We start from the raw sequence: 25,318 nt of genomic DNA on the forward strand, positions 1-25,318 counted from the left end.
GCTTAGGGCCCACCTCAGGTGGCTCTGAGGTGCTCCAGACAGAGCGCCCGTGGTGTTGTCTGTGACCGCGGGAGCCCTCCCTGAGGCCCATTCTGGACATTCTTCGTGTTTCTTCTTTTTGGTGGCCAGTCCTCGTCGGGGACAGGGTCGGCCGCTGGGACCACAGACCCCACGGAAGGTGCGAACAGCATGTTCACTTTTGCCTTTGGTGCTGCGCCCGTTGGGGCAGGGCTCGCACCCCCGGCGCTGCCCCGAGCTGTGCGCGGCCGGCCAAGGAGAGGGACCGTGTGTCGGGAGCCCCCAGGACCCGGCCATCTGAGGGAGACGCTCTTCCTGCCGGTCTTCCCGGCCAGGGAATGTGAAACGGGGCATTTATTTTTTTAATTTAATCTTACGGCCACTAAAACATAAAGGAGGGTAAAATTTAGAGTGTCAATTTCAACACTTCCATGAAAGCAATGATGGTTTTTAGGTGAATATTAAAGGTTATCCTTGCACTTCTGAGAAAGCAAACAGAATTAAAAATACAAATTTTTAAAAGTATGCCAGATGAGTTAGAATACATGTTCCTGAGTCTGTGAGTCAAAATCAGCAAGAATACAGACCGTTACTCTTGTTTTTTAGAAAGTAAAACGAACCCCGTGTTACATTCCCCTCCCGCTCCTCTCCCTCCCTTCCTAGATGCATCCCAGCTGGCAACTTTTGTGCTTCGCCAGTTACTTTCTCTAATAACGATAGAATGGCAGCCAGCGTGGCGCTCGGTGGTGTGGACCTTCCTGTAAGAGTCCGTAGACAGTAACTCACGTGATCATAATAACCAAAGGGCGAGTACGGTTGTTGTTTCCATTCTACGGATGAAGAATTTGAAGCACAGAGAGGTCGAACAGCTTCCCCGGGCCCCACAGCCAGTGCCGCCGGAGCCAGCGCTCCGGTCCGAGCGTGCCGACGCTGAATGGCCCGCGCGCATCTGGACTCACGAACAGAAAGTGGCCGCTGAGCCTCCAGAACGAGCGGTGTTTTGTGCAAGCCCTCTCGTTAATTTCAGTAAACGTTGCCATTCGTAGCCCTTTTGCAACGTGACGTCTTCATGAAATATTTTTGATTCTTGTTCTTTGTGACATAGACCTACTGCGTTTAACCGCTGGGAGGCCTTGTATTCTCCGCTTGTGGTACAATTGTGTGTTTCTCTCTACTCCCCATCTGTTTATTCCGGGGGAACATCTCTCGGCACGTATAGGTACAACCCGTATTTTGTGACGAAAATGTTAAGATCCACTCTCTTGGCGGATGCAGTTTTTAACCATTAGCAAAATTGAAGTCCAGCGCCGTGAGGACACGGTGTAATCCTAGTTTCAGGTGTACGATACCGTGACCCCGCGATCCCATGCGTCGCCCTGTGTTCATCGTGTCAGGTGCCCTCCTTCATACCCACCCCCTGTTCCCCCATCCTCCCGCCCACGTCCTCTCCGGCGACCATCAGTTTCTTCTCTAGCGTTAAGTCTCGTTCTTGGTGTGCATCAGTTTTGTTTCTTACGTTCCACATACGAGTGAAATCATGGTGTGGGCCATCCTCTGACTTATTTTGCCAGCATTATACTTTGCAAATGGCCAAGTTTCATTATTTTTGTGGCTGAGTAATATTCTATCATATATGTAAGTGCCACATCCTCCTTATCCGTTCATCACCTGATGGACACTTGGGCTCTTTCCATAGTTGAGCTGTTGTAAGTAATGCTGCTATAAACATCGTATCCTTTCAAATTAGTGTTTTTGTATTCTTTGGGTAAATACCCAGTAGTGCGACTCCTGGATCAGATGGTATTTCTATTTTTAGTCTTCTGAAGAAACTCCACACCGTCTTCCACTGGCTGCACCAGTCTGCATTTCCACCAACAGCGCACGAGCGTTCCTTTTTCTCCACACCATCCCCAACACCTGCTGTTTCTTGTGTTGTTGGTTTTAGCCATTCTGACAGGTGTGAGGTGATGTCTCATCATGGTTTTGATTTGTATTTCCCTGATGATGAGTGATGTTGAGCATTTTTTCATGCGTCGGTTGGCCATCTGGATGTCTTCTTTGGAGAAGTGTCTATTCGTGTCTTCTGCCCGTTTTTAAATTGGGGTATTTTCTTTTTAGATGTTGAGGTATTTAGGTATTGATGCTGTGGCCGATGTCAGAGACGTTACCGCCTGTGCTCTCTTCCAGGATTTTTATACTCTCGTGTCTCCCATTTAGGTCTTTCATCCATTTTGAGTTTATTTTTGTGTCTGGTGTAAGAAAGTGGTCCGGGTTCATTCTTCTGCGTGTCGCTGTCCAGTGTTCCCAGCACCACTTGCCGAAGAGACTGTCTTTATTCCACTGGATATTCTTTGTTCCTTTGTTGAAGATTAGCTGACCCTATAGTTGCGGGTTAATTTCTGGGCTTTCTATTCTGTTCTGTTGATCTACATGTCTATGTACTGCTTTGATGACTACAGCTTTGTAATTTAGCTTGAAGTCTGGAATTATGATACCTCCGGCTTTGCTTTTCTTTTTCAAGATTGCTTTGGCTTTTGGGGGTCTTTTGTGGTTCTGTACAAATTTTGGATTGTTTGTTCCAGGTCTGTGAAGAGTGCTGGTGGTATTTTGATAGGGAGTGCGTGAAATCTGCGGACTGCTTTGGGTCGAACAGACATCTTAGCAGTGTTCTTCCAACCACGAGCGTGGACCGTCTCTCCGTTTCTTTGTGCCCTCTTCAGTTTCGTTCAGCAACGTTTTGTAGTTTTCGGAGTACAGGCCTTTCATCTCCTTGGTTAAGTTTATTCCTAGGTATCATATTATTTTTGGTGCAGTTACAAATAGGATTTTTTAAAGTTTATTTATTTATTTTGAGAGAGAGAGAGAGCGCGTGTGAGCAGAGGGAAGGCAGAGAGAGAGAGGGAGGGAGAGAGAGAATCCCAAGCAGGCTCCGTGCTGTCAGCGCAGAGCCCGACATGGGGCTCGATCCCATGAACCATGAGGCTATGGCCTGAGCTGAAATCAAGAGTTGGACACTTTACCAACTGAACCACCCAGGTGCCCAGGATTGCTTTTTAAGTGTCTCTTTCTTCTGCTTCATTATTGGTGCTTAGAAATGCAACGGTTTTCTGTACATTGACTTTGGATCCTGCGACCTTATTAAATTTGTTTGTTTTAGTAGTTTTTTGGTGGGGTCTTTAGGGCTTTCTGTATGTGGTATCATGTCATCTGTAAATAGTGAAAATGTCACTTCTTCCTTACCAATTTGGATGCCTTTTGTTTCTTTTTCTTGTCTGATTGCTGAGGCTAGGGCTTCCAGGACTGTGTTGAATAACAGGAGTGAGAGTGGGCATCCTTGCCTTGCTCCTGACCTTAGGGGAGAAGCACTCAGTTTTCCCCCATCGAATATGATGTTGGCTGTGGATTTTTCATATCCGGCCTTTATCATGTTGACGTCTGTTCCCTCTAAACCTACTCGTTGAGAGTTTTTATCATGAGTACATGTTGTACTTTGTCAAATGTGTCTTCTGTAGCTGTCGAAATGATCGTATGGTTCTTATCCTTTCTTTTATTGATGTGATGCATCACATTGATTGATTTGTGACTATTGAACCATGCTGCAGCCCAGGAATGAGTCCCACATGATCGTGGTGAATGATTTTTTTTAATGCACTGTTGGATTCGGTTTGCTAGGATTTTGTTGGGGATTTTTGCATCTGTCCATCGGGGATATTGGCCAGTAGGTCTCTTTTTTCTGTAATGGCTCTATCTGGTTTTGGTATTGGGGTAACGGATTTTAGAGATGACTTCGGGTGGTGTTTGGATACGTACTGTAATGAGCAAAGGAAGGTGGGTGTGTGGTGACAGCTCTGAGTCAATAAAGAAGCGTTAGAGGTGGACCCAGCTGAGTCCTGGGGAAGCAGCCCTCACGGGAAAGAGGCCAGTGACCCTACACTTGGCCAGCTTAGTTCTCTCCCATTAAACACACGTTGGCATCTTTGGTGAGAGTTCCTGCTTGACTAACCAGCTGGAAAATGGAGTATTTAAGTGGGAAGATCAGTCTCTAACTACCTTGTCTTTCTCAGGGAGTGTTGTGGGGCGAATGTGTCTCAGACCATGACCTAATTTGGATATAATTAGTTAAGATGACGAAGTAGGGTGTCCAATATTACTGGTGTCCTTGTAAGAAGGGGACACGGGGACACAGGCTTCCAGGGAGAAGGTGGGTGAACGTGAGAGCAGAAACTGGTGATTCTTCTCCGGCCGAGGACTGCCAGCCACGAGCAGAAGCGGGGAGACGCCTGGAGACTTCCTTGCCCGGGGCCTTCGAGGGCCTCCAGGCCGCGTGAGAATCTGGTTCTCTCACAGCCCCTGGCCTGGGGCACGGGGTTCTGGCCGTCCTGGGAAGGTGATACCGGCAGCAGAGGAAAGGAGAACACGGCAGACGTACCAGGAGGGCGCCGACCAGAGGGCTTTCCGTCGGGAGCTGCTGGTGCCTCTGGGCCCTGCAGGCCTCCTCCCTCGAGCTGGTTTGAGCTGGAGTTTTGGAGGCTGCAATGTCTGCTTCCGGGCCTTTCTGCTATGTGGGCGTCGCTTGTGTAGGAGGCCTTGTTTCGTCTTTAAAGATACGTCCTCGAGGGTGAGGGTGAATCTCCCTTGGGTTATGTCACCGGCATTTTACGTTTGGGTGGGAACCTCGCTTCGGCCGCCGACGGGCGTTTGCCTTCTTTGTGGACCGTTTGCTGTCTGTTGCGAGAAGCAGCCAGTGCACGTGGGGTTCCGTTCAGGACTACGTGTCCGTTGTGGTCAGCCTGGAACCCAGAGCCCTGCTCGGGTGCGTCCCGCCCGGTGGCCGCTCGGCCAGACAACTGCCGCCTCCTCCGCCCGCGCACAGCGCGCGGCACTCTGCCTGACTTCCGCGGGCGTGTTTCTGCCGGCCACCTGGGTAACTGTCCCGTTCTTGCCCCCACAGAGTCCGTAGAGGAGCAACGGCAAGGCTTCCAGATGAACAACCGAAAGGAAGACATGGAGATTGCGTCCCACTACCGGCACCTGCTGCGGGAACTGAACGAGCAGCGGCAGCACGGCGTCCTGTGCGATGTGTGCGTCGTGGTGGAGGGCAAGGTCTTCAAGGCGCACAAGAACGTCCTGCTCGGCAGCAGCCGCTACTTTAAGACGCTGTACTGCCAGGTGCAGAAGACGTCCGAGCAGGCCACGGTCACGCACCTGGACATCGTCACGGCGCAGGGCTTCAAGGCCATCATCGACTTCATGTACTCTGCCCACCTGGCCCTCACCAGCAGGAACGTCATCGAGGTGATGTCCGCCGCCAGCTTCCTGCAGATGACGGACATCGTGCAGGCCTGCCACGACTTCATCAAGGCCGCGCTGGACATCAGCATCAAGCCCGACGCCTCGGACGAGCTCTCCGAGTTCGAGATCAGTGCCCCTCCTGGCAGCAGCACGGACGCCCTCATCTCGGCCGTGATGGCGGGAAGGAGCATCTCCCCGTGGCTGGCCCGGCGCACCAGCCCCGCCAATTCTTCCGGAGACTCGGCCATCGCCAGCTGCCATGAAGGGGGCAGCAGCTACGGGAAGGAGGACCAGGAGCCCAAGGCCGACGGCCCCGACGACATTTCTTCGCAGCCGCTGTGGCCCGGGGACGTGGGCTACGGGTCTCTGCGCGTCAAGGAAGAGCAGATCTCCCCGTCTCATTACGGAGGGAGTGAGCTCCCTTCCTCCAGGGACGCGGTGATACAGAACTCTTTCTCGGAGCAGGCTGGCGGGGACGGCTGGCAGCCCACGGGTCGCAGGAAGAACCGGAAAAAACAAAGAGACGGTCCGGCACATCACACAGCAGGCGGAGGGCGATAGCCGGGCCGGCTCCCCGGTGGCCCCTTTCCTTCCGACGTCCGGGTGGCCATTCGGCGGCCGCGACTCAGGTAAGCCTTTTGTTTTCGTGGGCGGGGCTCAGACGCCGGCGGCCCAGACGGCGCCGCTTGTGCTGCAGGGGAACCAGTGTGGGCCAGCCTCACACCGGGGCCTCCCACGGGCCGCCTCCTTTTGCGGCAAATTATGTGAGTGCAGGGAGTGTGACTCTGGGTGCCCCCGTGTCCCTGGTGCACAGAGGCCACTTGATGATGTAGGGCTTCTCTGTCGCCGAGGGGTCAGTAGCTGGAAAAGTGGGTGACGTCTGGTGCGGGGGCAGTTTGAGGGTCTGTGTTCCTTTATCCGGGAGTCTTTCGTCAACACTGCTTAGGAGAACTTAATTTTAAAAGGTTGAGGGGCGCCTGGGTGGCGCAGTCGATTAAACGTCCGACTTCAGCCAGGTCACGATCTCGCGGTCCGGGAGTTCGAGCCCCACGTCAGGCTCTGGGCTGATGGCTCGGAGCCCGGAGCCTGTTTCCGATTCTTTGTCTCCCTCTCTCTCTGCCCCTCCCCCGTTCATGCTCTGTCTCTCTCTGTCCCAAATATAAATAAAAACGTTGAAAAAAAAAATTAAAAAAAAAAAAAAAGCTTGTCTTCAGCTGGGGGGACTTGAAGACTTCCGCCTGAAAAGCTCCCCTCGCAAGGAGGGATGTTTCCTTGTTTCCAGTAAGTGCGGGTCCAGTGGTTCAAAGTAATACATGTTTTTTCTCGCAGCCGCTGGGCGTTGCTGTGCTACGTGGGGAGGGGGCGCTGAGCACGCGTCAGACCCTGTGCGTCAGGTTCAAGGTGGCTCTAAGCTCAGCTTTGCGGAAGCTGGTCCTCGCACCTGGATGGTAGTTTTGTGTCTGTCTCGCAGACAGTGGATGATACGTTAAGTGTTTGCTGAAACACCAGACACCCTCCTGGTCCTGGGCGCGTAACGGCTGCTGTTACACCGCCCTTCCAAGTGGCGGACCAGGGGGTAGGCTCCCTCCACCCCCAGCCCAGCCCCGGGTGCACTGGGGTCCAGAGGCTGAGGAAGGGTCTTCGTGGGAACAGAGTTGGTCCAGAGCAGGATAGAAGCTTCTTAGCAAGTTCTCGTCCAGGGGAGGCCCCTCTGGGAAGGTCACAAATCACCGGCAACACGAGAACGGACAGGCGTGAAGGCAGCAAGCTAGGGTCATAGCCCTGAAAAGTGTCACAGTTGCCAAGCATCCTGTGCTGGGGGGCAGGAAGGAAGCTTCCCAGGCAGGGCTGGCGGGCCCCTGGACATTCTGGCTCCCACGCTCAGCTCTCCATGCGTTAGCTTTTATTATCGTGGTGAGATATACGTGCCGTAACCTCTACTGTTTTAACCATTTCTGAGTCTATAATTTATTGGGATTAAATACGTTCACACTGTTATGGCAACCATCATTACCATTTATCTACCAGACCGAGACTCTGTACCCGTTGAACGGAACCTCCCCGAGACACGCTGTCACCTGTGTTCGTTGTCACTCTCTGTCACTGTGTGTTCCCAGCCCAAAGCACAGGGCCAGACCCCTGAATGCTCACTTCAGGTTGGTCGAAACACAGCCTTTTGACCTCGGGCTGGATGGCTCACTGCCGCGGGGGTGTCCCGGGCGCCCTAGGGCAGCAGCAGCTCTGACCTCCGTCCACTAGATGCCAGTAGCCACCCACCCCTAGTCTGGCGACAGCAGAAGTGTGTCTGGACGTTGTAAAGGTCCCTGATGGGCAGCACCCCAGAACTGCTGGAGGTTCACTGGAGAAGAAGGTTAAGTGTCTGAGCTGCTCGAAGAGCCGTCTCCCTGCTGGCTGGCTGTGGGGAGAGGACACTCCGTGTGCTCCAAACTGTTCATAACCTCTCACCGGCTCTGACCGAAATCTGAGAAGCAGTCTGTGGCACATGACCTAAGGACAGCTGCGTCGTGTCGAGCCTTCTGGGCCGGTCGGTGCCGCAGTCCCGTCCTGGCGAGTCCCGTCCTGGGTGTCGAGGGCCGCCCAGCAGGCTGTGACGCCGGGGGGCCTTGAGGTTGAGGGCCCATCAGCGCAGTAAGGAATGTGCTCTCCTCAGGCCTGTAGGTTTGGGGCTTTGAGTGCAGTAGTCAAGCAGAAGGTGTTTTTAGATTCCAACAAGTGACTTCGACCGTGTACTTTTGTTAATGTCTTAAATCCCCTAGGTTTCCAAGGCAACTGTGAACAGCTTCTGTTAGATTATTCTGAGCTGCTGAGGCAGGGATGTGGGGTTGGAGGCTCGCATAGGGTGGTTTCTGCCCTTGGTGGTGGTGGTGGTTTATCCCTCCATCCTGGCCCTGGGGCTGGGCTTGGAAGCTCAAATTGTGATCCCCAGTGGGGGCCGGTTTGTTTCCACTAAAGATTCCTTACCTCTTAGGGAAGAATGCCTTTAAATTCTCCTACTTGCAGGAGCAAAGGCCCTGTTCCAGAAGAACTGTCAGGTGGTTTTCGCACATCCCTCGGAGGCTCAGTGCGGGTGCTCGGATGCTCGGCTTTGCCGCCAGGCCCGCCTGTGTCCCCGGCTTGGCTTTGGCGATTCCGAGGCCTCTTGGCGTTGGAGAGTGATTTTTTCCGAAAGGGCCAAGAGCATGTGAACCTAGTGGCCTCCGAAGTGTCGTTGGAATTCACTCGTACGGTCACTTGTGTGGCAGCTCGGGGGAAGTGGTGTCCACACGCGCAGGTAGGTTGCACGTACTGGGCCGCGTCCTCCTCGGGCCCCGGCCTCCCCCCTCGCGTGCGACCCCACGGTGGCCACAGACCCCCAGTAGGCGATCTGTAGCCGCTGGTTCACAAGCGGGAACGGGAAGGGCCCAGGCGCTCGTCCTGATGTCCCACACACAGCCTAAAAAGTTCCGCCAAAAAAGAGAGTTCTGGAGCCAGGATAAAATGGGTCTGTTTTGTAAAGTAAATGTTTCTGCCTGAACTTCTGTAAAGTTGGATCTTGACATAGTGGGATCTTGAAAAACACATTTGGGTGGGTGAAGGTGGTCTCTGTAGGCTCCCAGCCGACCCCTCACGCCCTTGCAGCATTTCCTGGGCAGGGAGGGGGCAGGTGCACCACCTGTCAGGCCGAGGTCGTCATGGGGGCTGAAGTGGGGGCACCAGATGGGAGGGGAGACATCCCCCACTGCCCGTCCTCAAGTATGTGAGGGTGCGGGGCGGGGGGGGGGGCTTGTTCGAGAAGCGGTGAACCTTTCGAGTTTGTCTGAGTTTCCCTGCATGTCGGGTCGTGACCCGCCTGCAGGCGTGAAGGGTGAACCGAGCGCCGGTCGCCCTGATCCTCCAGTCAGTCTGTCCACTTCCGCGACAGGTGCCCTTTCCGCTGCCGACAGTCCAGCATCCGGCTCAGTGTGGTGTTTGTGACTTTTGGGTAGAAGAGCCTGAATGCAAAGCGGCAGCACGTCTCTGGGACTTTGGCTCCCGGACGGGTGGGCCCGTTCCCGAGACCCCGTCACCCCTGCCCTTCACCCCTTCCTCAAGAGGTGGAGCCCATTGTAGCTGCCGCCCGAAGTTTCCCCTTCCGACAGGAGCAGGACCATGTGGAGCCGGTGCCCGCTGGCCCTTTGCTGTCTGGCTGGTGGCAGGTGGCGCCCTCGTGGTTGCGGTGTTGGGCGAGAGCGCGAACCCTGGCGGCCGTGCCAGGAGGTGGCGGGAAATGCTGGCGACTCAGAGCGGGCCGAACGGTGGCAGGAGCCAGCTGCCTGCGCGGTGCGGTCTTCTGGGAAGGGGCCCCGCGGGTGGAGGAGCCTGGGGGTCGTGCCCTGTGACCTTTGGCTCATCCACGCCCAAGGCCATGATTTTGAATCACTGTCCTGATTCAAGACCCTTATGAACTCGGCTCTGCTGAACTGCTGGTGTAGCTCAAATGCAGGTGCTGCCTTTGCGTCTGGATTTTCTAGAACATCGCATTCGTGAAGGATGAGTCCTTGAAGGGCTCTCACGGGCATCAGGCTCAGCCTGGTGCCTGAGGGAGCTGGGAGGACGTCCCACCTGGAGCCACCGGGCGGACGGGCCGTAGCGTGTCCCGGGCTGCTGCAGGTCAAGGCAGACCACGTCGTGAGGCCGTGGCAGGCTGGAGCCAGAGGAGAAGGTGCTTCTGGAAGCCCCAGGAGTCGGGCAGCACTCCAGGCTCAGGCGACACAGGGAGCCCAGCAAAGGCTCGCACTCAGGATCCCCGAAGTGCGGCCCACGAGGGAAGGGGATCTCAGTGGAATGTGCCTGAGTTGGTGTGATTGCCATTTTGCTAGGCAGCCGGGGGATGTGTTTTTGCACGGCCCGTGAGCACCTCGTTGTGTTCTAGGGTTGTGCGGAAAGGAGCCTGTCCCCTCTCCGAGTGCAGGGCGCCGCCCCCAGCAGCTTACCGGAGCTCAGGCTCTCGTGCCCGTCCCATCCGCAGGGAGCCTCCGCTGCTCTGTGGTCGGTTCGCAGACGTGTAGCCGTCTCCCTGGATCCTGTCTCGATTTGAACTTGGGGGTGTTTCCACCGCGTGAACGCGCACTGCCCACTCCCGTGCCGATGTGGATGGCTCCGGCTGCCTCTGGTTTGGGCTGTGACAGTCACTGCTGCCACACCTTCCAGCGCTTCTGGACGTGCTTCTCCTGCTGTATTCTGGAGGTGCTTCTCGGGGGTGCGGGGGTTTCCTACAGCTGCCGCGAGGAGTTACCGTGTGCCCCGTGGCCTCACTCTCTTCCAGCTCTCAGAAGTCGGGGGTGGGGTGGCAGGGCTCCTGCGTTCCTTCTAGAGTCTCAGGGGAGGACATTTCCTGGCCTTCTCCAGCTTCTAGAGGCCCCGTCTTCCTTGAGTCCGGCCCCCCTGCCGCCCTCTTCCCCTTAGAAGGACCCTTGTGTTGACACGGACCCACCCGGATAATCCGGGACAGTCGTCCGCCTCAGGGCCCCTAACTCCATCCTTCGTGCCGCATGAGGTCGCCCACTCACAGGCCCTGGAGATGGGGACCTGGACGTCTAAGGACCGCGCTCAGCCTACCCCATGGCGCATACGTGTCATTAGCAAGGTTCTGTGGTGAAAATTGCCATTCTTTTTTTCTGTTCCTTGAAGCATGATATGCATGCAGTAAACTGCACAGATTTCGAGTGAACAATTTCGGGTTGAACAATTTCTTGTTTCTGTCTTTAACATTTTATTGGGGAAACATTTATTCTTAGAGAAAAGGTAAAAAAAAAAAAAAAAAAGAAAAGAAAACGAGCACGTCTACCAGCCAGATTCTTCACTTAACGTTTCACTACATTTGCTTTATTGTATGTTTATTCACCTAATCGTCCAAAAACACATCTTATTTTTTGGTGCCTTTCAAACTACCTGGCAGATCAGTATATTTCATTCCAGAGCACGGCAAGTTTTTCATTGGGGTTCGGTCCGTGTGCACGCTCCCACGCCCTGCACACACCAGGCCCGCCGCACCCCTTGACCAGTCTAGACAAATGCGTGCTCCTGAGCCCCCTCGGAGCAGAGTGTCCCCTCTGCCTCCGGCCATCGGTCCCTGCCCCAGCCCCGCGGCCCCTAACCTGACTTTTTCTGCCGTGGGTCGACCTAGCCTGTCCAGCGCTTTGTCTGGACAAAACCTCGTGTCCCACGAGCCACATCACGGAGTACGTGCTCCCCACTCACACCTGCATGGCTGTGCCTCGTGTCCCAGCCTCTTGTCACCCGGCACCTGGGCAGTAGCCAGGTTTTGCTGTTGTGAGTAAGACTCCCGCGAACACTTTCGGCAAAAGCCTGTTTTGTGGACGTATGTTTTCATTTCTCTCGAGCAAATACCTTGGAGTGCAGTGGCTGGGTCTCAGAGGACAGGTGACTTGAGCTTTATAAGAAGTTGCCAGACTTTTTCCTGAGCGTCCGCACCCCCCACATCCTCCATAGCTTGGCGTGTTGTCTTTTTTTCTTTTTTTCAGTTTATTTATTTATTTATTTGTTTATTTATTTATTTATTTACTTACTTATTTTGAGAGAGAGAGCATGAGCAGGGGAGGGGCAGAGAGAGAGGGAGGGAGAGAGAATCCCAAGCAGGCTCTGTGCCGTCCACGCAGAGCCCGACGTGGGTCTTGAACTCACAAACCGCGAGATGGTGACCTGCTGAAACCAAGAGCCCATGCTTACCTGACTGAGCCCCCAGGCGCCCCACGTGTTGTCTTTTTAATTGTAAGTGCCCTAGGCGGTGAGTTGGATGAGTTTTGACAACCTCGGACACCTCTGCCATCTGGATAGAGAACACTTTCACTGCCGGGAAGGACCCTCCTGCCCTTTCCACTCACCCCCCCCCCCCCACCCGGACACGGACAGGACCCGCAGACCTCCCCCGCCACAGCCACCACCAGGGACCCCGGGGTGCCGCCCTCCCCGATCTTTGGCAGCCGGCAATCTGCCCGCGCGTCTGGGATTTCCGCTTGCCTGTGAGGTTTTTGCCGTTGCCATGGGTGTCAGGGGTCATCTTGTATTTCCAGAACTAGAACTGGTGTTCTGTTCCCCGGCTGTTGCGAGACAGGGCTGTGACATCTACACCTACACCGTCAAACGCACCTTGTGAGCATTTTTGGGAATTGTGAAGAGTGGAGGTTTGGGGAGACGTTCGAAACCGGGTGCTGGCTCTCGACCAGACCGTGCCCCCCAAGACACCCTGGTTGTGAGGTCGGCGCCCCTCACCCTCCCGACCCTCCTGCCTCCACGACAGCCGTGTCCCCCCAGACTCTAGGCCTCGCGTGGCGGGAACCCACTCTTTCCGCTTCCGAATCTGCTCATACCCCACTTTGCAACTAACACTGCCTGATCTAGTTTGATCATTTAAACATTCTGCTTATTTTCATCATAATCTCTTTTCTGCTTTTAGCTAAAGATTGTGATCTAAATTTTCAAGTATTAAGATGTATCATTTGTAGAAGAGAAAAAAAACACTGTATTTCCCTCTAGAATAAAACCTTTACATGTAACATGTAGCCCTTACAATTAAATGTTGGTATTTTTAATCCTGTTTGCTCCATTTATTAAAAAGAGGTCAGTGGGGTGCCTGGGAGGCTCAGTCAGCTGAGCATCCGACTTCGGCTCAGGTCATGATCTCGCGGTCCGTGGGTTCGGGCCCCACATCGGGCTCTGTGCTGGCAGCTTGGAGCCTGGAGCCTGCTCTGGATTCTGTGTCTCCCTCACTCTCTGCCCCTCCCCCACTCATACTCTGTCTCAAAATAAACATAATAAAAAAAAATTTTTTTAAAGTTGCCCCAAAACTCAAGATGATGAAAACTATCACTTTTTATCAAAAAGATTCACCTTGTTGGGGCGCCTGGGTGGCTCAGTTAAGCACTGGACTCTGGATTTTGGCTCAGGTCATGATCTCACAGTCGTAAGATCCAGCCTGAGTCAGGCTCTGCACAGATAGGCTCTCTCTGCCCCTCCCCCCACTCACACATGTGCGCTCTCGCTCTCTCTCTCTCTCTCAAATAAACAAACTTAAAAAAAAAAAAAAACTCAGGGGCTCCTGGGTGACTTGGTTAAGCGTCTATCTTCAGCTCAGGTCATGATCCTGCAGTTTGTGGGTTCAAGCCCCGTGTCAGGCTCTGTGCTGATGGCTCGGAGCCTGGATCCTGCTTCGGATTCTGCGTCTCCCTCTCTCTGTGCCCCTCCCCCGCTCAAGCTCTGTCTCAAAAATGAATAAACATTAGAAAAAATAGTAAAAGAGGTTGGCATCAGGAAGTTACCCTGCGTGCCTTTCTGTCGCTCATGCAGCTGGCGTGTGGTCACTTCTCTCTGCCACACACGTGTGACGTGTCTGCCGGGAGCCACGTGTCACGTTGACGCCGTGTCCTGGGGGCAGGGTCTTCCTGGAAACAGAGCTGTTGTCAGTGTTCTGTCCAGAGGCAGCATAGCTTGTGTGCCACCCACACGTGTGCGTGTGAGCGACTGCGTCTGTCTGTGCATTCGGGGGAGTGTGAGTGAGCGCGTGTGCACACAAGCGTGTGACGGTCCCAGGTGAGGGAAGACCCTACGTTACTAACTTACAAGTGAGTCTTGGGAACTCAGCCCGCTTTTCAGACTGAGGTTGGACGCTTGGTGTGCTCGCCAGCTTTTTCTAAACAACGTAGCCTGAGTCCAAGGTTCAGGTGGCCTCCGTCTCACGCTCCAGCCTCCTGGACGTGGCGTTTATTCCAGAACCTCCCTGCACAGACGAGCCGTAGCCCGGGGTGGGGGCGTCCTTGCCAGGCCCGGGATGCGCAGGGTGGGCCCTGTGAGGGGCGCAGAGGGCTGCTTGAACATCTGTCCTTGAGGTTCCTGGTGGAACTCACCGGGGCTCAGAAGGGTCAACGGCCTGCACGCACCGCCTTGGCTTTCCGGGTCTGCGACCAGGACAGCGTGTGTCAGTGCCTCGTGCCTTTCCGCGGCTGGGCAGTAGTCCCCCGTGAGGATGGGCCGTCTCGCCCGTCAGCTGCTGCTGGATGCGGGCCGTTTCCTCTTTCTGACTGTTGTGACCCATGTCACTGTTAGTGTGCACGTGGGTCCCCACTGCTCCGGGCACCGGCTCCTCCAAGGGGCGTCAGGCTCTCCCCCAGCGGCCGCACCATGGGACGATCGCAGGGGAGAAGGCTCCGGTTCCCGCACGTCCTTCTCAGCCCTCGTCACCGTCTGACACTTGGGGTGCAGTGGCCTCGCGGTGTGGCTCGGGTGCATTTCCCTGAGGACTGAGGGTGTCAGATGCTGCTCACCGGTCATTTCTGGGTCTTCTTTGGAGGAGTACCTACTCAGGTCCTTTGCCCACTTTAGAATCGGGTTGTCTTCTTATTGAGTTGGAAGCGTCGGTAACTCTTCCGAACAGGATCTCGGGTCGGATCTGTGATCTGCAAACATTCTCACGGCTTGTCGTCTTTCTTCCTTTCCTTTTTTCAAAAGAAAATTTAAAGTTTATTGTGGGGGTGGGGGGTGGGGGACGGAGAGTGTCAAGCAGACTCCGAGCGGCCAGCGCAGAGCCCGACACGGGACCTCGAGATGATGATCTGAGCTGGAATCGAGTCAGACACTCAGCCGACTCAGCCCCCAGGTGCACCCCCTTTTTAAACCTCTAAGCGGACTCCACACCCGCCCTGGGGCTTGAACTCAGGACCCCGAGATCGAGTGTGGGTTGCTGCTCCGACAGAGCCAGCCGGGAGCCCCATCTCGCTTCTCCGTAGCCTCCTCTGAGACGTCGGAGGTGTTAGTTTTGCCAGAGCCCGGTGTGTCCGTCTGTTGCTGGCACCCGCGGTGTCGTATCCCGGAGCCCATCGCCAAAGCTGAGACCCTGGAGGTTTTCCGAGAGCCTGTGCTCGTGGCTCTTCGGTCCTGGACCCCTGCTCCGTGTCGCCTCTTCTCTGAGAGGTGAAAACGCTGCAGGAACGTGACAGCCCCTGTCCCGTGTCCCCCACCGTGCTGAGTGGAGCTCCCGCCCGAGGCCGCGGCCTCGCCGCCATCCTGGGGCAGGCGAGGGGCCTCCGCCAGCAGGACGGGGGTGGGCTTGGCAAAAGCAGCTGGGTGCTCAGACAGCCTGCCACCCTGGCTTCTCCTAAACGTGCCTGTTTCCGATTGGAGAGTCTTAAATGACCTGCGTGTCCTCTGTGTGTTTGCTCCCCCAGGCGCGGACCTGACTGTCGCCGAAGCCAGCAGCTCTGACAGCCGCGGGGAGAGGGCTGAGCTGTACGGCCACGTGGACGAGGGTCTCCTGGGAGGAGAGGCCAGCTACCTGGGCCCGCCCCTCACCCCCGAGAAGGATGAGGCCCTGCAGCAGGCCGCCGCGGTGGCCAACCTTCGGGCGGCACTCATGAGTAAGAACAGCCTGCTGTCCCTCAAGGCGGACGTGCTCGGGGACGACAGCTCCCTGCTGCTGGAGTACCTGCCCAAGGGCACCCACTCTCTGTCCCGTAAGTGCGTGGCCGAGTGCAGAGGTGGTGCGGGAGGGGTGCGCCCCGCACGGTGCGGGGGGGGGGGGGGTGACCGCTCTGGCCTGGCGTCACGTGGTGGAGAAGGTGGTTGATGGGCAGTTGTCAGGGCAACAGCAAGTACTTGTTCGAAGGCTTCAGGCCGAGATCACTGAGCTGCTGGCATCTGAGCCAAAACCCACATCAGGCTTACAAGTGTTCCCTGGGCGCCCCGAGCCCGCCCGTCTGCGAGGTGGGACCCGCAGGGGGCCTTCGTGCGAAGGGACAGACTCGGGCTCCCTCTGCTGGCCCCGGTCCCACCTCAGCGTGCTTGTCGTCCGCAGGGGAGAGATGTGCGCATATCCTTGCTTTGTCTCCGCTAGATGATGCTGGTCACACGTGGTCACACGTGAGCGTTTAAAGGCCTAGGGTGCCCACTCCGTAAATGTCTCCGGCCGAACTCCAGTTGTCCCGAAGCAAATGACAGACCAGCCTGAGAAGCAGCTAAAGGGGCAGCAGAGCCGTGGGCCCCCGGGACGTCCTTCTCCCAGCCAGACTCGAGGGCATTTGGCTTTTACGTGTAACTGGCCGTGAGCCACACACGCTCTGGGTGCCAGCCCGAGAGCGAGCCACACACGCTCCGAAGATCCGTTCTGGGGGTGCTCGGGGACCGTGGCGGCCACCCAGTGCCCTGGAGGAGGCAGCCGCACTGTCTCTGGCCGTCCTGGGATTAGCGCACGGTGTGCGGTTAGTGCCCCCCGTGGGCGCCGGAGGGGACGAGGCCCGGGGGGCTCCCCCCACAGCGGGAGGCGCTGAGTGTAGCAGGGGTGCAGGGGCCTGCGGTGCGAGCGTGCGGGGCACGAGAGACGGCCCGTGTGGACGCAGCGGTCTCCCGAGCGCCACTGCAGGAAGTAGGTCCATCGTCTGTGTTCGGGTTTGGGAAGGGCAACCTGTTTCCATGTTCAATGTAAAAAAACAGTATTTTTATAACTCTGTTTTCGTGAGCGCTGAAATTTCCTAAGATTTTGTGTTGGAGTGATGAAAATCGCTACGGCTAATAAAGACTAAAAGTGGGAACGACGTTTCTGTTCACTTTATTTCCCTGACTTAAGGAGCCGTTGCCATATTCTGAGCAGCCTGGATGCCGCGGTCGGTTCACGGGACTTGGCTGTGAAGTCAGACCCCAAGCCGAGTACCTCGCTGACGGGCCGCCTGGCTTTGGGCACGCTCTGACAGGCATGTTGAGGCTCATTTCCCCAGCTGAGAACCGCGTCACGCGGTCGTTGTGCCTTTAAAACGCAGTAGTGTCTGTGGACCCTCAGATGTGTGAGCAGAGAGTGGCTGACGTGCTCCCGCACGTCGGTCCTGCCCCGTCTCGCGTCAGACCTTGTGCTGCGGCCAGAGGCTCCGGGGCCGGACGATCCCAGGACACTTGACGGGTGCCGGGGGCGCCTGGCTGGGGGTCGCCGGGACAGGTTTTGTGGATCTCGTGGAAGGAGAGCGGGGGGATGCTCCGGGGAATGGGTGGCCGTGTGGGGAGGTGGGGGCACACTCGTTCCGAACCCCTCACACGCTCCTCACGCGTGCGTGCGCACCGTGCGTCACAGACCGTGGGCAGCCCGACCGGTGCCGCCGAGGGTGGCTTTGGAACAAGGGACGGTCGTCGGTGCTTTTCACGGTCGCCCTGTCTGCCAGGCTTTGCCTCCAGCGTGGCCTTGTCCAAAAGGCCTTTGGTGTATCTGTGCCGGGAGCCACCCTGGGCCAGGCAGCGGGCCTCGCGCCGGGTGGGGCTGGCCCCCCGCTCCCGGGGGTCCCGTGTGGGCCCGGCCCCTCCCGCGGCAGCCCTCCCATCTCGCGGGTGGACGTTTCTCCCCAGACCTGCCTCGTCCCGGGTGGTCAGCACACACTGTGTTAATGCGTCGCGATGCTGGGCGCGTGTGTGACTGTCAGAGGCGTCACACGTTGGAGGGAGCGGAGAGCCCGGCAGTGGGACCCTCTACCGTTTATTTTTAGTACGTCTGTGACAAGTTCCAGGCGAAGTCTCTCAGTGGGTTTTGCTGTTCTGTTCTTTCTGTTATGTTTTAATCTTGCTTTTCCTATTCTAAATTCCCCATTTTTCTTGTATGAACCTACCAGAGGCAGAGGGGCCAGAGAACAGGGTGCAAAAATGGGTTATTTTAAAACGTTGTTTTCTGACATCCCAAGTAAAGTCTGCGACCGGGTATTTGTGGCATCGAGGAATGAAAATACCCAGGTAAAAACCTTGTTTCCCAAAACGTCGTGGTTGGCCGCCGGCCCCTGCCCCGCCCCCCACCGCCCTGTCCCTGGCAGGTGGCTTCGGGGAATCGGACGGATGGAGGCCGAGCTGCCGTCCGGGGTTAGGAGGGCCTGTGGCAACCTGTCCAGCACCCGCTTTCCAGGTGTTTGTCCCCGCGAGCGTGTCAGTGTTGGTGTGTGGCCTGGGCCACTGCTACACGTTTCCCGCCCCGAGAAGGGGCCAAAGCGACTCCTCTGTGCTGTCTGCTCAGCAGTGCCCGGTTGACTGGCACGGTCTCTCCGGGCGCCCGTGGCCAGGGGTCAGGCTCAGAACCCCATGCCGGTCACCCTCCACAACCACTGCTGGTTCCTAGATGCGTCCTCATGGGCGGGAGCGAGTGTTCTGTTCGGCGGAGCGCGGCCTAGCAGGGCCTGGCCCCGGCGGCTTGGTCCCGCGCCTCCCTCCTCACCCCCCAGCGCCAGCTCAGCCTGGAGACGTGTTCCCGGAGCCCCAGGCACCAGCCGGCAGCTGACATCTCCGGCCCGGTGGGCAAGCGGTGCGTGTGCCCGAGCCTCCGACGGCACCTCCGAGGAGGCGTGCTGATAGCAAAGTTCTGGGGTGAAACGCCCGGGCTCCACCAGCCCAGGGGCCACCCCTCAGCTCAGGCGGGCGCAGGGGCCTCTGTCTCCTCCTCGGGTGGCTCAGAAGGGCAGGGGCCGGGGCCGCGGCGTGAGGCGTCCCCAGAGCCTGGTCTGGCGTGAGAGGCGGGCAGTGCCGGAAGGCCAGGCCGCGGCAGCTCCAGCCTCCCTGGGCGGGTTGTTGACGATGCACGTGTTGTTACATGATTTCTGGGGCGCCCCAAACGGGTCCACGTCCCAGCGGACGTGGGCTCGTAGCCGGAGAAGCGAGAGGACGGTGTGGTGCGAGGCTCGAGCGGCTGTGCGGGGTGGGGTCCTGCCCCTGCTCGCCGGGCCTTCCGGGGTCGGGACGTGCTAGGGCACAAGGCCTGGCCGTGGCGGTTCGGCGAAAGAAAGGGAAACAGTTGCAGGTGTGTAAATCAAGGGGTCTGCCACACGTGCAGGCAGGGCACCAGTGGTAACCGGCAGCCAGCCTTCACGGTTCCCCCTGGGCGGTCCGGAACCTTCTAGGGGAGGTTGAGCGGGTCTCATCGCATTGGCTTGGCTGTTAGGGTTTTCGGACAGTTTCATTTCTAGATCAACGGTCTAACTGATTAAAGGACCTGCTCGTGTTGATTTGGCGTAACTTGGTTCTTCTGCTCTTCCCGGGTTCCGGGGGTAGGCCGGCACCGCACCTGCTCACGGTCCTGCTTCACTGAGTAGAGACTGAGAAGCATGGGCTGTGGCCCCAGACTCGGCCCCGCGGGGTTTGTGAGCGTGCGCTGGTCTGACAGGGACCTCGACGTGGGCGTCGCCTTCCTGGGCCTTGAAAGCTGCCACGGGACCGAGCTGCTAGAGCGGCCCGCCGCGGTCCAGGAGGGTGGGCGCCTCGTAAAGCCGCCACGTCCCCCCAGCAGCTGAGAAGTCCCTGCTGTCGTAGGTGTTCAGTCGGTAGATACCACGTGTGAGGGACGGGCTGAGGGTTTCCCCCGGTGCTTACGGGTGGGCGCTGTCGCGTCTGGGCGCAACGCGTGCCGCGTTCCCTCCAGCTCTTCACGGGGAGGGAAGCCTCAGAAGAACGTGGCGTGGCCGCGGGCGGGGGCTTCTGCGTGGGCCCCGGAGCCGCCGGGCTGTGCCCGTCCCTGCCTGACCCAGGCCGGCCCCGACGTCCAGGAGCACTTTGTGGGGAACAGCGGAACCGTTTTCTGTTCTGACTGTGGTTAAAGATGATTTCCTATCATGCGTAAAAAAATGAATCAAGGACCTTTTCTTGATTCTGGATTGACCCTGGAATTGTAAGCGACTTCTTGCAAAGAGGCACTGGATGATGTCACCGCACTTCTAGAGAAACACCCTGCTCGACACACCGTGAAGTACTTCGCGGAAGATCGTTTCTCAAGGCCACAGGTGCGCGTGTGCTTGTGTTTGCACCACGTGTCCTCACTTTCTGTGCTAGAACCCTCTGTTGTAATCCTTTTGCTTCTGGGAGAGAGACCCGGCACGCAGACAAGTCGCACGCGGAGACCCCGGCTGTTTGGGGGTGGTGAGCTGATAAAAATACCCAAACACCGGCCCCCGGCGAGACCCAGGCTTCGTGCATAGCAGTGCTCTGCTCGCGGCATCAGGATCAAGGACGGCGCTCCCGGAACTCTCCAAAACAAGCCACCAGCAGGTGTCCATTCACGTGGGTGAGACTCGTTTCCTGTGTTCCCAGGGCCTGGCACCAGCCCCAGTCACTCTTGGGGGGATGCTCATCGCAGAGCAGAGGCCCCTCCCTCTGGCCCCTCCACCCTCCACTCAGAGCCCGGATGCCTGCTCTGGTGAATGGCCAGACCCAGCCCAGGACAGCACCGCCCCCCCAAGCCCAGGTAAGACGTGAGAGCGGCCGCCACGTCCCGAGCGTCCCGGATCAGCCGCCGTCCAGCAGGCTCGGGTGCGTCCCCGGCATGTCTGTGGTCGTACCAGGCTCACGATGAGCGTCCGTAGCAGAAGCTGCTCTACCAGATAGACGTCTCTGGTGCTCAGCTCGGCCCTAAAGGAACCTCACTTTAGGTTGACAAAGTCACGGGCTTTGGCGGTAGTTACCGTTACGCTCTCACAGCCTGACGTAAGTCACGTATACGTGTCCGTACGTTTTACTGAGGCACGGTTGACACGCTGCTGCGCTGTTTTCGGCGTGCGGCACCCTGATTGCACGCCTCTGCGCCCGCTCCCCGCAGGGCGCCTGCCGTCTGTCGGCAGGTGCCGGCAACTGTGTTCCCTCTGCTGTACTTCTCGTTTTCCATGTGCGTGTGACGTAGACATGTACTTAAGTAAATTTAAATAAAAGTGCATTTTTTAAAGTTGATTTCTATTTAATTTGAGAAAGATACAGAGAGCAGGCGGGGGAGGGGCAGAGAGAGAAGGAGACAGAATCCCAAACAGGACGTGGGGCTCGAACTCAGGAACCGTGAGGTCATGACCCAAGCTGAAATCAAGAGTTGGGATGGTTAACCGACTGAGCCACCCCGGTGCCCCTGAACGTACGTTTTTATATTTAAGTCAAGAGATTTCTCTAAGGAATTTCCCCCTGATGCGAAGACATTTGATTCGTCACCTGCGGGTTAAAAATGGCTGTGCTGGTGGCCGCGCGTTTGTGACCGTCATGGACCCTGGGTCCTCAGGAACGTCACGGGGAGTGAGCTCTCCTTCCTGTTCCTTGGGTCCGAGGGGTTGTTTATAAAAGAAAGCTGGCAGGGTTGCTTGTCTCCCTGAAGGAAAATAAGTCTTTAAGAAGAGCTTACTCACATATTTTGGATTCTGAAATTAATTGATTTCCTATGCGGTCTTTTCCAACAGGACGGTTTTGGTGGGAGATAGATCGTGTTCTGTGCATGGATCTTCCCTGAGTGTTCACTGAGAATCAGTTGTAGCCTCCCTTCCCAGATGTGGGACAGCTTGTCCTCATGGTGACAGGGCAGGGACCATGGCAGGGACCTGATAAGAGGTGGCATCGTCACGTCCCGACCGCCTGTAACTTGTCTGTGTCTTGTTCTGGATCGATGCCCCTTGTTAGCTGGAGCCCTGGGCTCCGCAGGAGGCCTGCCCTGGAGTTGGCCCCCGCTGGCCCTTGGGAGGGTCTGTGGGGGCCAGGGGCCCCCCAGGATGTCTGGGGCCTTCTTCCAGCATGCCGTGCGGCCAGCACTCCACCCCACCCCCCAACCTGACGGGCGCCCAGAGCTCCGACAGCCTGACCGTGAAGTCAGCAAAGGAGCCGTGAGGGAGGCACCCGTGGAAACAGAGGGCTCTGCTGACAGCCTCGAGGCTGGAGAGGCCTCACCAGGCACCTTTGCTCTGGAGCAGACGCTCCCACCCGCCTCTGCCTCAGCCAGGCCTGGCATTCAGGTTTGGTGGCCACTGGGTGACGGCAGAACCACACAGGACGGGGACAGCTGTGGAGGCTGCACTAGGCATCCGTGTGAGCCTTTGAAGCTGTCACTTCTTGGGGTGCCTGGGTGGCTCAGTCGGTTGAGCGTCCGACTCTTGATTTCGGCCCAGATCATCATCTCCTGGTTCGTGGGTTCGAGCCCTGCTTCGGGCTCTGCTGTGACAGCCTGCAGCCTGCGTGGGATTTTCTCTCTCTCTCTCTCTCTCTCTCTCTCTGTCTCTCTCTCTCCCTCTCCCCCCCTTCCTCCTCCCTCTCCCCCTCCCTCTCCCCCTCCCTCTCTCCCAGCCCCTCCCCCACTGGCTATTTCTCTCGAAATAGATAAAAAATAAATGAAAACAAAGCTGTTACTACACGGCAGCCAGGTGCGGAAGGCCTTCCAGTGCCCTGCTGGTGGGCAGGTGGGCGGGGCTCCTCTGGGCGACAGGGCTGGGGTTCGCCCGGATGTTGTAGGGTTTGCCGTCTGCGGGGGCAGAGAAGTATGCCACCGTCCCTGCAGCAAGGAACCTGATAGCTCTGACCCCATTGCTGTCTGGAAAAATCCGAGGACAGGGCCTCCGCACGATGCTCTTGATGTGTGTGTCTCACGACGTCTCTCTCCAGGTGTGAAGGAGAATTACCAAAACTGCTTCCTTTCGGAAAGAATGCCTTGTGTTTGCTTGTCCGCCTCTGTTGGACGCGTTGGGTTCCACCTCTGCTCACTGGCACGGAGCAGGTGGCTGGGGATGTGGCGGGCTGCCCGGGACCCGGGGCTCACTTTTGCCGGCAGGGCAGCGGGTGCTTTCCTAGGAAGGAAGCGGGCGGCCCCAGTCCGGGCTGTGGAGCGAGCGGAGGCAGAAGTGGCTTGGCTTCTGAGAGGGAGGTGCTTCCCCGTCGCTCTGCCGGGCGGCCCCCGCCCTCCCGGGCCCGGCCCCGACCGCGCTGCGGCTGGCCTGGCCCAGCAGTCCCGGCCTAAACGTGGACACTGGCAGAAAGAGCCTGTGTGGATGTCTGGCTTCTGGGGCCACCAGGTGGGGACACAGGGGTCCTCCTTTCATTTGCTCACTTGGAGGACTTTTCCCCGGGGTGGATGGAGTGTGGGCATCTGCACTGGGGACTGTCTGTCTGTGCTGTTGTGCCGAAAGGCTGTGGTTAAAATGTTAAAACGGTCGTGGCTCCCGGCTGGCTCGGTCGGTGGAGCACACAAGACTTGATGTCGGGACTGTGAGTTCGAGCCCCACGCTGGGTGTGGAGATGACTTAAAAATTGTAAAACAGTGAACACGTTTCAGACAGGTACGATCCCCTTAGATGGTGCCTAAGAGAAATAGGTTTGTAAAAAGAAAGAAATGGGTTTGTGGTCGATGGTCCAGGGATAAGAGGCGCAAGAAACATCTTTAGAATAGGTAGCTGTCCGATTGGGTTCTTATATTTACCATTATTTCCCTTAAAACTGTACAGCCATCTAATGTGGAATTTTCAGCAGGTGCATTTAGGTATCCATTGCTCGTATTTTGTTGAATTTCTCGTTGAAATATTGTGGCTCGTGGATTGATCTCAAAGAGTTTTTTAAAAACTTATCAATATGTAACATCAATGTCTCTTGAACACAGAATTTCAGTAATAAAAAGTTGCCTCTTGTTTAGGTATATTTACTGCCACATAACCCGCTCCACATCTGTATTCGCTTCGGGCCTCTTGGTGTATTTGCCGTGTTCACGTGCTGGGGAATGAGAGATGCCACAGACGTGGCTGTCAGTCCCATGTCGCAGGGGCGCACGTGTGCGTGCGTGTACAGAATTGAAGTCTTCTACTCACTTGGGGATATTAAATTACTAATTTAGATTGCATTTAAAATATATCATCCAGGGGCACCTAGCTGGCCGAGTCGCTGAGCGGGTGACACTTGATCTTGGGGTTGTGAGTTCGAGTCCCACGTTGGGTATAGAGTTTACCTAAAAAATCAAAAAGACCCCAAAATCCAGACACAATATATAATCTAGTCTTGATTATTGCTGGTTTTGCACTTGTGTATATAACTCCAGCGCTGGGGAAAAGGCATTGCTTTATTTTAAGGAAAACTCTCTGATCTTGTAGTTTCAGCCATGACTGGCTTGTATTGGGCTTACTCTCCAGCAAAAACCATTTGAAAACCCGGCAAACACACACACACACACACACACACACACACACACACACCCTGGAGACTGGCCAGCTCAGGTGGCACATATGGGGCTGTGCTCCTAGAGACAGGAAGAGCACACAGGACGAGCTATGTTTTCACCTTGAGGTTTTGCTGGTGGATTTCCCAAACGGGGGGACAGGAAGCAGGCCAAGCACAGAGCAGCAGTGTGCTTGCTATGCAAGAACATGGAGGGTGTCCTTCGGGCACCCAGAGTGGCTGGGACTGGAGGAGCAAATCTCAAAAAGCAAGAACCCACAGAGGAGGAGCCCCCAGTTCTGCACACGAGCCCGTTAAACTCGTGAGCCATGCACAGAGCAGAGATCTCCACGGTTGTGCGGCTCTGGGACACGGGGGGGGTAGGGCAGTTCAGGCCCAGGGAGGGAGGCAAGGAGACATCCTGGGCTTTCAGCAGAGACCCCGGAGGGGCCACACTTTGAACGTGAGAGTCACTCCCTCAGAGTAAGACCAAAACCAAATGAGACCAAATTTAGCCCCAACAAGAGCTAAGGCAAAGCTCCACAGGGGAGGGTGATCGTCCCGAATCTATCTGCTCAACAGAAGTCATAACAACATGCAATAAAACCTTAGCTGTCTTTAAAAGAGTGACCCCACGGGTAGCGTCCCCGCTGTCTCATCAGCCAGGCCTGGTGTCTAGGAAGCGGTGACAGCACGTGCTAAGTGACAGAGCCACATGACCGAATCCCTCCAGGGAAGGCGGGCACACACCACATTCACCTGGCAGGGACATGAAGACCCACTACTGACATATTCAAGGAACATTCTGGAAATGAAAGTATAATATCTGAAATTCGGTATTCACTACATAGTTTAATAGCAGTCTGCATACAGCGTAAGGTAGGATTAGTGAACTAGGAAGTTCATAGGGAAAAAACCCAAGAATGGAATAAAAGCAAAGAGGCACAGGAAACACAGTGAAAATGCTGAATGCATGAGTAACTAGAAGTCCAGAAGGAGATAGGAGGAAGTGGGACAGAAGTTCAGTTTCCCAAAGCTGATGAAAGACGTCAACCTACAGATTTCAGAA

At 56.4% G+C, this 25,318-nt stretch overlaps 1 protein-coding gene across 1 annotated transcript in view; it reads left to right on the forward strand.

Moving 5' to 3' along the window:
- ZBTB46 (zinc finger and BTB domain containing 46) overlaps positions 1-25,318 on the forward strand; it is a 61,932-nt gene that overhangs the window by 21,153 nt on the left and 15,461 nt on the right. The window contains 3 exon segments of the mRNA XM_043553401.1: positions 4,970-5,820; positions 5,822-5,939; positions 15,531-15,815. Of these exon segments, the coding sequence (XP_043409336.1) occupies positions 5,002-5,820; positions 5,822-5,939; positions 15,531-15,815 (1,222 nt within the window). The 5' untranslated portion in view covers positions 4,970-5,001.

Source organism: Prionailurus bengalensis, chromosome A3, assembly GCF_016509475.1.
Source record: "Prionailurus bengalensis isolate Pbe53 chromosome A3, Fcat_Pben_1.1_paternal_pri, whole genome shotgun sequence".
NCBI lineage: Eukaryota > Metazoa > Chordata > Mammalia > Carnivora > Felidae > Prionailurus > Prionailurus bengalensis.